This window comes from Mauremys mutica, chromosome 25 (assembly GCF_020497125.1).
Source record: "Mauremys mutica isolate MM-2020 ecotype Southern chromosome 25, ASM2049712v1, whole genome shotgun sequence".
Classification (NCBI taxonomy): domain Eukaryota; kingdom Metazoa; phylum Chordata; order Testudines; family Geoemydidae; genus Mauremys; species Mauremys mutica.
In genome coordinates, this window is record NC_059096.1 from 4,176,349 (window position 1) to 4,190,104 (window position 13,756).

A 13,756-nucleotide genomic window follows, 5' to 3' on the forward strand; every position below is an offset into this window, starting at 1 on the left:
TGTATCCTATTTACAAAAAAAGTTTTATATTTCTGGTACATAGCTTTAAAAATTGAAAATATTTAATATGTACTAACAGTATTTATTTCATTTTGGATTAGTTACATGATGGTTATTTTCTTCATATTATTAAAATACCTTTTTCCCCCATCAGAAATATTTCCAAATTATTTAAATATGTGTCAAATTTTGCCCTTTGAGACAGCTGTTCATCTCCAAGAGGCAGATCCGCAGCTGGCATAAATTGTGGAAGCTGACAATTAACACCAGCTGAAAATCTGCACCTAATTGATTTCAATGGTAATGAGCTGATAACAACTCCTGATGTTTTCTGTTTAAATAGATCCTTTTTCTGAAACATACCCAAGGATAGAATTGGGCTGCATGTATGGGTGGGAGTGGAAGGTAATTTTTTTTGTTAACATTCACCTAGAAACTTAATTGTGCACCAATAGATGTCAGAGATGAAGCCATTCATTTAAAAACAAAATATGAAACATACTGGTATGTTTATTGTTTTTAAAATCCATGTTCTGGATTTTAAACAATATTTTAAAACACATTTTTGTTGTGTCTCTCTCTTTTGTGTAATAATTATTGACCTATTTTAAAATAAAATACAAAATAATGGGAAGGATCTGTACAGTCATTGTGATGCTTGTGCTGTAGCATAGTGAAAAAGATGCAATTATAAATGAGACAACACAAATATGTTGTAGGTCTTACACCAGTATATGCCAGTTCTAGAGACCCATGAGTGAACCATACCCATAAGTGAAGGCCCAATAGCAATAAATTGCAGCAAATCACAAAAATGTCATAAAATTGCAGCTATGCAAGAAAGTGAGGCCCTTTGATTTAATAGCAACATATGATAAGAAATACTGACTTCACCAATATTAGTCCACTCTCTTAGCAAATCTTCAAGGATTTTAAGTTTATGGGTGTGCCAGCTTGAAATGTTACAATGTTCCCAGTATTATAATGATTAGTGTCTTCTTTTTAATAGATACAATAGCTCAGGGAGTGTTTGGCATTAGTTTCAATTTCTTGGTGCTCCAGCCCTTCCTTCCGGAGATTTTCCTTTCCAAACAACTGAAGTTCACACCTCTTGTCCTGAAACAGGACTTCCCAAATAGGTTTGTTTAAACTGACTGACAGCCCAGCACAGCCAGCTTTGTAGCCAGACAGTCTTGTGTCAGGATCCCATTAGAGCTCCCAAATTTATTATTACTAACCATGTTTATTAGGGTAGTGCCTTCAGGCCTACCAAGAATGGGCCCTATTGTGCTAGGCACTGTACAAATACATAGCAGTAGGTGGCCTGCCCCAGAGAACTTACAATCTAAATAGACAAGACAGACAGCGTAGGGGAAGGGGCATCATTAAGCATCATTACACTGATTAAGTCAATAATCAAATGGGAGACTGAAGAAAACCCTGTGTGCTAAAGGAATTGGTGATGATGATAATTCAGGAGTTGGCACTTTTTCTTCTGAGTTAGTACTGAACTGGTGTCCCTATGATGTTAAAGGGGCACTGAACTCCTAGAAATGCTCAGTGAAATCTTGGACCTATTGAAGTCAATGGCAAAATTCCCATCAACTACAATGCAATCAAGAGTTCACCCTGAATCTGTTTGTATAGGAAAAGACAACACTTCTGATCACTAAAGATCACATAGTAGTTCTAGAAAGAGTAGGGATATTAGTCCTGATATCATGGCTAAATTTCATCGTGAGCAATTACATTTCTCCTACTTAAAACTCCCCCTGCAGTTTCAATTGGATAAGGGATTTGTCATTTCCCATCTTCAGCTGTTGTGTGGTGTTGGCAGTGCCTTAAACAGCTGCCACATTCCACTGCTGAATTAGTTGCATTTGGGATATGGCTAAAGTGATTGTTATGCATAGTTGGTTAGGTTGCTAAAGTCCTTTGGGGAAAGAAAGCATTTATGGAAGGATATAATTAGTGTCCCTGTTTTACATCCAGCTGAGGAGCCATTCCACACATTCCTTGCTGCTCTCTGTCTTTATCACTTTAAATTGTTGAAATCAGATATACAGACTCATGAAACTGAGGTTATTGAACATTTTATTTATATTCAAGAGTTGCTTCCCATAACATTTAGAGTTTCCATTTTAACTGCTTTGTGGGGAAGGCGAGAAGAATTAGGTTCCTCATTTTGGGTGTGTCACCCTTTTTAAAGCCCTGACTGTGACTCACAGTTGGGCCCTGGCAGTGGCATGCTGTGTAATGCAGTTTGGGCTGAAGCAGATGCACTGGAGAATATCAGTTTTGATCCACAGGCAAATATATACACACTGTACTTCTCCCTCGGGAAACTTTGTACTGACAGGAGATTGTACTATGTCAGGTTCTCAGCTGGCACAGATAATTATAATTCCCATCTTTATGTAAACATTTTTTTGTAGAAAGTCTTATCAACAGATATCAATTAATTCTTGCCACTTGAACCCCAAAAGTGCTTATATAAGCCACAAACACTACAATTCAGAGTAAATTTCCTCCTAATTACAGTGGTGTCATGTGAGTTAAGGATGCATCAAGCTTTTTTCCATTACAAAACTTCTATTTCCAGGGGTGTATTGCTTCCCAGCAAGAATTAACTGCAGGGGGAGACCAGCCATACAAAAATCTTACCTTCTAGGAGGGTTGTTTTCATTATACAATACAATCTGAAATAAACATTACATGTGATGCTTATTACACAGTAGTGGTTGACTAAGTCTTTCATGTTGTTGGTTTGCATTCCATTTTTAACCCCAGAAAACTGTTTGCATTTGTCCAAAATAAAAAGTGTCTGTTATAATCCCGTGTGTGGACTAGCAGTCTGGAGGGTGAGGAAGAATTAAACATGACTGCAGTGGTCAGGCTAGTGCTCAGATGGATATGGTATACCTGCACCGCTCACTGCTACTGAGTCAAAATTCCTGCTCCCACTCCTGAAGTGTTCTAGCTAGTTGCCACCCTCCACCCCAGAAGTAGCTGCATTTAAGCAATACCCAGTGATAAGCAGTGAGTGATCAGTGAAAATGAAAGGTGACATGTCTGAATAAGATACTATTGTGATATTCAGATTTTGCTCTAATTTTGTGTTGTTTTCTTAGCTTTTTTAATTTTAAGTAAAAAAAATATATATACTTTCTAAAACTAAAAAACAGCAGGTACTTATCCCAAGGGCGGGGGGTATCTATGTGGCCACAGAACAATGAACAGTTACATTTCCTTAATACCAGCATGGCAAACAAAACAATACACTACTCCATAGTGAGGTTTCATTATCGCTCCCTCTCTCTCTCTCTCTCTCTCTCTCTCTGTCCATTCTTGAGGCCAGGTTACTTTGTATTTGCTCTTCAAATGCATTACAACTCAGACATTCTGCCAAGGGCATTTATAAGTCTTGACATCTGCACTGTCCAATGGCTGCTCTTCCTGGGATTTTCCTCTCTCCAGCTGCTCGGGAAGCGAGTTGCTTGCAAAGGGTTAACTCTTTCTCCAGATGGCTCTGGCATTGCTGCTGCTGCTGCTGAGGATAAGGTGACACTTCTCTGACCCAGGCCTGAGAGCTGCAGAAACCCCAAACATGCTTAAGGATGGGAAAACTGCACGTATATAAACACAAGTGACAAAAGGCATCAGATTTTTTATCAACTGGGCAGCAAAGTGGGAACGTGGGAGCTGTTGCTAAAATGATAAGCAAGAGCGCCAGCTATTGCAAAACACCCATCTGCCTCCATTCAAAGCATGCAACCAGACTCGCTTATTTTATCTATAACTAACATTATATTTTACTTCTTTCTCAGTGGGACCAGAAATCGCTAGTGCACATAGCATGGTTATTAAAGGCAGCGGAAAGCCCTTGATTTGATTGGGAGTAACTGATAGATAGAGCTGGAGGAAAATATAATAGATTATATATATTTAATCAGGCTGCTTAGAATAGTTAAACAAAAAGGTGTCTCTCTCCCCCCACATCAGCTACTGTGCAGGAAACGGCTGCTGTGATGCCAGCAGCATGTCTGGGTCAGAAAGCCTGTGAGAGCACTGGCTGAAAACAAGAGCATTGCAAACAAAACTAACCATCACCTTATTCCCCAGCAATTAAAATGGTTTGGAGCAAATCCTCACCTGGACGATGCTTTGATTGGCAGGATGGATGGCTGCTGTGCTTCATCCTTCCCTTGCACTGCTGTTGGAGCTCCTAGAGCAGGTAGATGATATAGGAGAGGATCACCAGGCCGATGATGGCAAAAAACATTAAGATGAAAATATCCAGCATGGTGGATGTGGCGGAGGCAGGGGCACAGGATTCCTGTTTGGACTGCAGGGGAGGGAGAGCCTGAGCGGCAGATGCTGCTGCAGTGAGGGAGGCAGGCAAGGTGGCTGTAATGGCAGAGACGAGGACTAGCCCAGATCTCGTTCCCCAGCCCCCACAGTATTTCCCTCCTCTCCCAGCCGGAGGACAAGGAGCCATGCCCAGGACAGAGTGAGGATGCCTGATCAGACTGAGCTATCGCTTTTCATCAAGGACCACAGCAGAATTTTAAAAAAATGAAAAGGAGGGGTGGGAGTGGAGAGCAAAGGTTCAAACTAGGGAGGAGCCCCCTGGTTCCTAAGGATCTGACTGTACACAAAGGGGCTCAGCCCGCAGCCGAGCTAGCAGGAAGAGTTGCTTTGCCACCCGCTGTTTCGAACAGACCAAGCGCCAGGCTGCAGCTGGTTCAGAGGAGGCTGAGCTAAATGGATGCGTTGCTGCTAATATTTGCAGCTATGGGCCCTGGCTGGGCAGAGTCACAGGTAGGAGCGAGGAAATGGGACAGCCCATTGGGGGCTGGTTTTGTTATAGCTCAGATGTTTATTACTAGCGGTCTTGTTGTGGGGCTCGCTTTTAAAGCCCAGTCATCACTGCAGCATGTCTGGATAGTTTGGTGCCTTTCAGGGCATCCCAATGGAGGCCTGAGCTGCCCTGTTAAGGCATCACCCTTGAACATAGGGCTCACTGTGTGTTTGCATGGCTGGCTGTAGAGAGACAGTGAGGATGAGACAAGCCCCAGGACAGCCCCTGGTTGCCTTCCCAGAGCCAGCTGTTTATAGAATGATCCACACAGGGCTCCTCTCTTCACTCTGTCATTAGTGGCAGCGGGGGACGGGCTATTTAACTGGGGATGTGGTCTTGCTTTCTGCCTATGAAGTGGTAAATGGGTTCTTAGCTCCTCACACATGCACTGAGCCCTGGGGAAGGGTGAGATAGATAATTATTAAAGTAGGACCTAGAGGCACCAACTGAGAACAAAGCCCCGTTGCGCTAACTGCTGCTCAGACACATCATGAGATACAGAATTAGCTAAGTTCATGGAGGATATGTCCATCAGTGGCTATTAGCCAAGACACTCAGGGCTGCAGCCCTATGCTCTAGGTTTCCCTAAACCTCAGACTGCTAGAAGCTGGAACTGGACAAGAGGGACTAGATCACTCAATAAATCACCCTGTTCTGTTCACAGCCTCTGAACCATCTAGCACTGGCCACTGTCAGAAGACAGGATACTGGGCTAGATGGACCAGTGGTCTGCTCTAGTCTGACCAGTCTCATGTTCTTATGTCCCAAAGAGCTTACATGCAAGACAGTCAAATGCCACGAGACAGGGCATCTTATCTGCAAGAGGGAAACTGAGGCACAGAGATTTAAGTGATTGCCCAAGGTCACACAGGGAGTCTGCGACAGATGGAAGAATGGAACCCATATCTTCAGAGTCTACTGGCCACAGGAGTACACTCCCTCTCAGTGACTCACACAGAGTACGTCTACACAGCAAGCAGAAACCTGCAGCATTTCAGAGCCTGGATCTACAGACTGGGGCTCGTGCAACAGTGCTAAAAACAGCTGTGAAGCAATTCTGAGCCTAAACCTTTACACAGCTAGAGTCCCTAGACCCGGGCTCTGAGACTCGCTGCTGCAGGTTTCCACTTGGGGTGGAGATGTCGCTGGTGGGTCCTGGTAAGTCAGTTATAGAACTGGGAGCCAGGGCTCTTGACTCCCAGGTTGATGCCTTTCCCTTGGCATGACAAGCAAAGCCATTTTGATGCAGTGACGTGGAACCAGTTTAAAAGGGGACCTGCAAAACTTTTCCTTCTTCGGAGTCTGACGCAGCTACTCCCTGCTACTTGCTTTAATTTCTCTAGAACACCCATTTTCATGGGAGGGAGTTAAAAGTAATGGTGACCTTTTCCCCCCTCATGTAGGTCCATGTAATAGTCCTCTCTCTCTTCTTTCAAGGGGACTTTCTACTCCTAAATCTTTCAGGTATCCTTGAAAATCCCACCTTGCATGGCTCCAACAGCCAAAGTGAAGCACTAGCCGCCACCTTCTTTCTGACAATAGGATTTAGTCACCAGCTGGAGGAATGATGGGCTACTTAGGAGGTATTCAAAGTTCAAGTGTGACCAGGTACACTGGAATGGGAGTTTTCCCCTCTATAGGAAAAGGTCTCCAATTTGACCAATTAACTTGATGTCTGCAGCGATTGATAATTGCTACAGAGAGGGCATAGAAAGCCAGGAGGTTTTGCCAAATGTTTTACCTTGCTAAACTCACCGACTTCTATCGCCCTCATGACAATGGTATCTGAGAACCTCATTCGGAGATTTATCCTCCCCTCTGTGTAGAAGGGAGGTATTTCCCCATTCTGCAGAGGTGTTGAAGGCACACAGGTTAATGAACAGATATATGGGAGACCAGACCTCCTATGGGGTGCAATGGGAGCTACCAGATACTTAGTGTAGTGGAGCTCTGAAAATTGGGACCAGGCAGCTAAAGGTTTGGTGTAGGGCCCAGATCCTCAAGAGATGTTTAGGTTTGTAACCGATTTCAGTGGAACCTAAATACCTGTAAAGGATCAGGGCCTAAGTGACATGCTAACAGTCACACAGGGAGTCCATAGCAGAGCTGGGAATGAAACCCAGATCTCTGAAAGCCCAGGCACAACCATTCTCCTCCATAGCAGCAGGGCCGGCTCTACAGTTTTCGCTGCCCCAAGCAGCGCGACGAATTGCTGCCACGGGCGGCGGGGACAGTCCATGTGCCCTTAGGGCGGCAGGTGAAGCCGCCGTGGACAGCTAAACATAGATGCTGCCGCCGAATTGCCGCTGCCGCGGAAAAGCGCCTGCTGCCCTAACGGCGCACGGACTGCCCCCGCAGCCCACGGCGGCAATTCAGCGTGCTGCTTGGGGGCAAAACAACAGGGACTCCCGCCCCTTGCACGTTGCCACCCCAAGCACCAGCTTGGAATGCTGGTGCCTGGAGCCGGCCCTGCATAGCAGGGACAGAAGTGGCTCTGAGCCAGGCAGGCAGCTATTAGGAATGGACTAGAAGCCTGGCTGTTGATTTAGCTCCCAACAGACTTCACTGGGCACCACACTGCGCCCATGAAATCATGTCACTGCAAAGTTGTTTTTAAAATATACAAAAACTGATTCAAATTCATTTCCTTTGTTACTTGTCCTCCCTCTTCCAGCACAGCTGGTAACCCGTTTAAAGCCAGAGGAAAATTTAAAAAAACACAATTAAGACCACAGCAGTCAGCAGGTAAAAATTATATTTTTATTTTAAATTTGAATAAGAGGATTTGTTGGTTTGTTCCACTGAATGGTTCATTAAAAAGGCCAAATACATTTCATTTTCTGGGGGGCGTTCAGGCCCATCGGAAGAAATATACAGACAAAAAACCCACCAATAATAATAAAAAAAAAAGATCTAAACCCGGCACTGAAATGCAACTTGGAAAGCTAAGATGTAAGACTTGTTTGTTTAAAAACAAACACACATTAATGAAATGGTTACAATGATGCAAATTTAGCTTTTATCTTTTTTTTTTTAAGATTTTACTTATTTATTTTAAATACAGGTTTAGGTGCTTTTTCAGCTATGAAAAAAAGGCAAAAAAGTGCATAAGTCAGAGAGAAGGCAGAAATCAAGCAGTAAGATGTCTGTTTTCCATGGCAGAAGGAAAAAAAAGTGGGGGGCAGGCAGGAGAAGGGGAGGATAGGGACAACAGTGTCAAGGTAGCATTAAAAAAGTTTTAGGCCCAAAAACTTAAGTTTCCTGTGTTTTCATTTGGTCCATTAAAAAAGGTTTATTCACATTGTTACTTCCCCCCTCCCCAGACAACTGGCTCTAAGAACAGAGTATTCGTAATCAGGAATGTGCACCTCTCCATTCCCCCAGGTCTTGTGCTCACATGTTTCAGCATCACCAAGGATTTCAATTCCCTGCAGCCCATCGCTGCCACTTTTATGCTCTGCCCAAGGCTGGCTGCATCTCCTTTCACCCACGCCCCTCCCAAGTCTCCCACAAGCCCTTAGATGAACAGGAAAGCTGGTTAAACAGAAGGTTCACCATTATCCCCAGCCCTGCTGCTAGCTGGCTCGTCCAGTGGGATGGAACAGCTCAGAAACCATTTTAGTACAGTACATTGATCTGGGGACAGGAGATGAGAGACCCTCTTGCCCATACAAGCTTCAGCACTATAGCAACTACCAGAGAGAGACTAGGAAGTGACAGGTTTCAGGGCTCGCTGCTGCTACTCTCCCCTTAGGCCCTCTCACTCAAACATTTCACCTTCAATTCAGTGTCCCTTAGGCACGGTTCTGCCTCTCCATTGTGCTTCTGGAAGTGAAACAATGAGCACATGAGAAAGAGGAGAGGCCATGTGTGGAGTCCTCTTCCATATTTCAGGGGTGGCTTCCCCATTTTAAGAACCTAGCAGCCTGTTTCTCCCTTCCCCCGAAAGGGCAGCACCAAGGTAAGAGTGTACAGAGCAGAAGTGGAAGTGTACAGAGGGGTAAACCCGGAACAGTGCACTGGGATCGAGCAGAGGTCTCCAGTGCGCTCAGTGAGAAAGGGGCACCCATCAGGGAGACTCTGGAAACTGACATGCTTCTCAGCTTAGTCCCCACATTGACTCTTAAAGCCAGATATCAAAACTCAATTAAAAATTACAAAACATTTAACCAGGCCTGTCTGCTTAGAACTTACAGACCACCTCACCGCATGCACCATAAAAAGCCTCCCCTGTAATGCACCATCAGGTCAGACTCCCCTGGGATAATGAGGGCCGTAATGCTACATGGAATTCCAGCTGAGAGGGAGAAAGGCACCAGGGAGTGGGGGTCTCAGCATGCCAAGGCAGAGAGGGCAGCAGAGTTGATCCACTGGGGAAATGTGGGAGGATTCGCAGCTAGTTATTATCAATGCCCAACTTCCTTCACCAAGGACAACATAGCACCATCTTCCCTGCATACAGATTTCCAGTTATAGTGGCCCCTGGGCCCAAAACATTGGCTTGGGTTGGGGATGTGCTTTGAAGTTTTGGTCCCTGATGCGATCCAAGCCAGCAGCAGCCTGGAACGTCTACCACCAGCCTGGACCCAGTGAGAATGCAGAGAAGGTGAGGGTGGAATGTATCTGTTCATTGCCCTTCCTGGTCCCGTTGCCACTGACCCTTCCCCTCCGCGGAGAGAAGGCTGTAAACATCCCAGCTCAAACTGGAATGGAATTGGAACTAGAACTGGCCCTGCTGCCCCTGGGAAAGGCACGGATGGAACTGGCTGGCTCTCTCTCCTCCTTCCAGCTGAGGGTTGGCTGACTGTTGTGTGGGGAGGTTTGTTCTACTGAGAAAGGCACATGCCAGTGCAAAGCAGAAACTAAGTGGAACTTGGTAGAGCCAGTCCCTGGTCTTTGCCCCCCAAAAATCCCCCAAGACACCTCGTGCCTTTTTCACGACATCTCCCCCAGCCACTCATGTGGCAGAATCTCTCCCATGGTCAGCTCAGTTCGTTCATGGACATAGGATGAAAGCAGAGCTAGACTGAGCAGTCAGTGGCTCCAAACAGCCATGGGGCAGGAGGTAGTGAGGGGGCACTAGAGACTAGGAACCGCTCCCCAGACCCTGCTCCACACGGCCACGCAGACAGGGAGTTCATCCAGCAGCAGGGATGGGAGAGCGAGCAGTGACCCTGGCTGAAAGCTGCTGAGCGAGGTGAGACAGAACCCTTCTATGCAAGAGATCAAAAGGAATTTGCTGCTGCAAAAGGTAGAAGCTGATTGGAAGGCACATGGGCCCTTCCCCTCTACTGGAATGGTATTTGGTTCTAGAGGGGGTTCTGGGTATTGCTTTCCTCCTCACCCCCCACGGGGACTCCTGGATGACCATGGGGGAGGCAGGGAGTCACCTTCTGCCCCTCCCCATAGCTCTCAAACACAAGCAGCTCATCCAGCCTCAAGCATAAGCAGCCCATGGGCTACTCCTCACTCCCAGGGCAGCCGTAATCACCCCACAGAGCGTCGAGAAGGCCCAGAGATGAGATGGCCCAATCCAGGGGAGCTCAAATGGCATGGCCAGGCCTGTGCGATGCTGCTTTTGAGAGCCCTACCCTGTTCGAAGGACCACAGCCCCAAAGCCCCACTGCCTGCCACTTCTGCCTCTGTCCCCCTCAAACCCTGGGGATCCCAGCACCTCTGCAGGCAGTGACACAGCCCCAAAGTCAAGGAAAACGCTAGAGGAACAGAGCGAAAAAAGATTAAAGGTTAATCGATTGATCTTAGATTCTTTGGAACTAATCTTTTTTGTTTAAGTTGGTGAAAAAATGAGAAGTGGAAGGGGGAGAGAGAGAGAGAGACTGAATGGAAACATTTAATGGTGGCAATGAGATGGGAGAGGCGACTGGGGATGGCCCAATGCGAGATCCCTGCAGGCTTCCCTGCTGCCAGCTAAGCCCTCCCTCCAGGTGGGAGGTACTTATGGCTCTAGAGAAGGGGATCCCCACTAACCCCCTCCCCTAACTTGCTGTTAAGGGGACACTTCCTTGTCATTTGTCCCTTGCTGCCCCTCCAGCTGCCTGGCTTGGGCCCCAGCAGAGGTGGGTGGGTTTGGTCCTATCAGACAGGTCAGCTGGGATCCTTCTTTAGCTCAGGATGGCAGCGATTCCAGTTGCTTTCCTCATATTCCCTGGGGATGCAGGGCATGCGCCTGGTAGCTAGGCCCCCACCCCTTCAGAAAGATGGGGGTGAAGGGCGAAGAGATTAGAGGAGGGAAGCTGCAATGCTGGGGCCAGCCTGAGTGGCCCCTGGAGAAGGTTCCCCACCTAGTCCCAACAGAGCTATAATAGCTACAAAACAAAGCTAAATTGGCAAGAGAAACCAGAGCCCGCTGCAGAGTACGGATGGGCCAGAGGTGCAGCTCTGATGGAGTAATGGCAGAACGCGGCAGAGAAGGGATGCTGGGCGAGAGAGACATGACAGGGGACCTCAGGTGGGCTGGGTGCTTCGGGTGTCACTCCACGCCCCCTCGGCCACAGCTCAGATGGCCTCCACGTAGTTGGCAGGGAGCATGCCGGTGTCCCCCGTGCGCTCGACCGTGCCGTACATCCAGCCATCGTCGATCTGCTGCACGTTAACGATGGTGTCCCCATCCTGGAAAGAGACCTCGTCTTCGTCAGCAGCGTTGTAGTCGTAGACTGCACGGAACCGCTTCTGGGGAGCAGGGAGAGGAGGGTCAGTGACACGTAGGAGCTCTAGCTCCCCCCACAGCCTGTTCATGGCAGCAGCCCCTGCTCTCCTTCCAGCCAGTAAAGCCCCCCCAGAGCAGCTGAGGTTTCTATGGGGAAGAGCTTGCAATCAAGGGGAGTTGAGGAGCATTGAACTTTGAAGGATCCACTCCTGGGCTCTGTAGCAACAGCTTCACTGGTCAGCGAGCTGCGGGGCTGGGCCCAGCTCACAGCATGCCAGTGCAGGCCAGACACTGGGCTGGAGGGCTCAGGAGGCAGAGTTCAAGCTCTTCCCCCACCATGGGCCTTAGTCAGAGAGCAACCAAAAGGCAAAGTAAGGGGAGACCAGGAGCATCAGCCCTGATAATGGCTGCAGTAGGATAGCACAAGGGGTGCCCCCCCCCCCAATCTACCTGACCCTCACCCCCATGCAAGAGGGTTTGCAGCAGCTGGGATAGGTTGCATGACTGCAGAAAAATGCTGACCTGCACTAGCGGCCACTACGGGATCCCGCCAACTAGCGTCAGCGCTTGGTAGGTTAAGTGCTATTGCCGCCCTTTGGGCTATACTCACTCCTCCTCCTCCTCCTCCTCCTCCTGAAGGGGCATTACGCTGTGTAGAGGCTGGTGCTGCAGGCTCCTTGAAGCCATAGGACTGAGATGGAGGCTGCTGCTGCTGGTAGGCTGAGAGAGAAACAGTCCCGGTTAGTCGTGGCAAACCGCCGGAGTATTGGGTTATGGAGACCCAGAGCCCTGCATCTCTCAGGGATGCTGCCCTTCTTTGTAACGAGCCTCACTCATAGCTTGGGCCGGGGGAGGGGGCTTTAAGGGGGGAGCCACAGGTGGGCAGACACGTTGGGAAGAAGGTCCGCATCACTGGGCATGGACTTCAATAGCCCCACTGCAGCCAGCGAACTGAAACCTGGCTTCTTTGGGGCTTCGGCGTCAGAAGATGAAGGTAGAAGGGGGAGGTTGTGCAGGAGACAGGCCGTATCTGAGTAATCAGGGCTCCCCCCAGAGAGTGTTCAGAGCTCCTTACCAGGGCTGCTGGGCTGGACTTGAGGAGGCGGCTGATGCTGTTCCACAGGTCTCCTGTAGTTGGCACCATCCTGGGAGTTCCTGCGTTCCATATCACCACCCTCGCCGCCACTTGGGCCCATCCTGCTCTTCTCAAACTCTTCATGGTACTTGATCTACAAGAAGAAATTTAGAATTAGAACAGTTCCAGGGGGCTCCTGGTCCAGATGGGGGCTCCTGGCCCAGATGGGGGCCTGTCCATGCCAGTCACAAGGTCTGCCCTTGGAGAGCAGGTTTTAACCCATTAAGAGTGCTCCCCCCCCCCAGAAAAAACCCCAGTTGCATCAGACCTATTAGCGCAGCAAAGACTAGATCCAGGACTTTTACAATCCCCAGGCAACGGCCCCAGCAAGACCTCACCTGGACCAAGCCTCAGTGCAATTGTCTAGGTGCACTGGGCGCTACTCATGGTGCTGTGTGCTGCAGCTGGAGAGGCCATCTTTGGGGTCATTGATCCCACAGCCCTTTTCACAAGGGGCAGCTAGAATCCGGCCATGACATCCAGGCTACTTACGTTCTGCCCACCTAGGATTCCACCAGGCAGTTTCAATGGTGTAGCCCTCACTGCCTGTCCTGAAGCAGGATGTCCGACAGTTCTGTCCCAGCCCAGAGCTGCAGCGCAGCCACTCCTACACGCTGCCTGAAAAAGGCTGCATTGGGGCCGCTCGAGAACTATGGCTATTCATGTGCCAGTCCAGCAGGTGGCACTGCAGACTCTTGGCAATTCCAGAGACAACCCTGGTTGGGGGAAAGGAGTCAGGCATCCTAATCCCCTCCGCCCAGCTGGAGGGTTTGACAAACAGGGGAGGCGATGCTCTCCCTATTAACACACACATTAGGTTTGGACAGATTCCTGGCAGGTGACATCCTTTTCCTCCTGCCGCCCAGCATCAGTTCCTCGCCTTTGCTGCACTCTTCTAGGGCCCTTAGCTGAGGGGCCCGTTTGTGCCGCTGTATGCCACCCAGGTCTTCACGGGAAAGGAGCTTTCCGGCCGTCTAGGCTGCTGCGACCCCCGCCCAGGATGCTGGCCAGCGTTGTCACTGTTCTTGTACTCCTCCCCCATCCGGCACTAGCCACCTGCTGTCCCATCTTATGCACGGACTGTGAGCTCCTT

At 48.5% G+C, this 13,756-nt stretch overlaps 1 protein-coding gene across 3 annotated transcripts in view; it reads right to left on the reverse strand.

Moving 5' to 3' along the window:
• Window positions 1-7,607: 7,607 nt before the first annotated feature.
• Window positions 7,608-13,756, reverse strand: part of LASP1 (LIM and SH3 protein 1) — a 55,720-nt gene continuing 49,571 nt past the window's right edge. Inside the window, exons 5-7 of one of the 3 annotated variants that reach the window (XM_044999428.1) lie at window positions 12,604-12,757; window positions 12,148-12,248; window positions 7,608-11,551 (exon numbers count right to left, since the gene is read on the reverse strand). In XM_044999428.1, coding sequence (XP_044855363.1) covers window positions 11,378-11,551; window positions 12,148-12,248; window positions 12,604-12,757 — 429 coding nt within the window. In that variant the 3' untranslated portion in view covers window positions 7,608-11,377. Of the gene's footprint in view, window positions 11,552-12,138; window positions 12,249-12,603; window positions 12,758-13,756 lie in introns of all 3 variants that reach the window. The other 2 variants (XM_044999427.1, XM_044999425.1) reach the window with 2 other exon arrangements.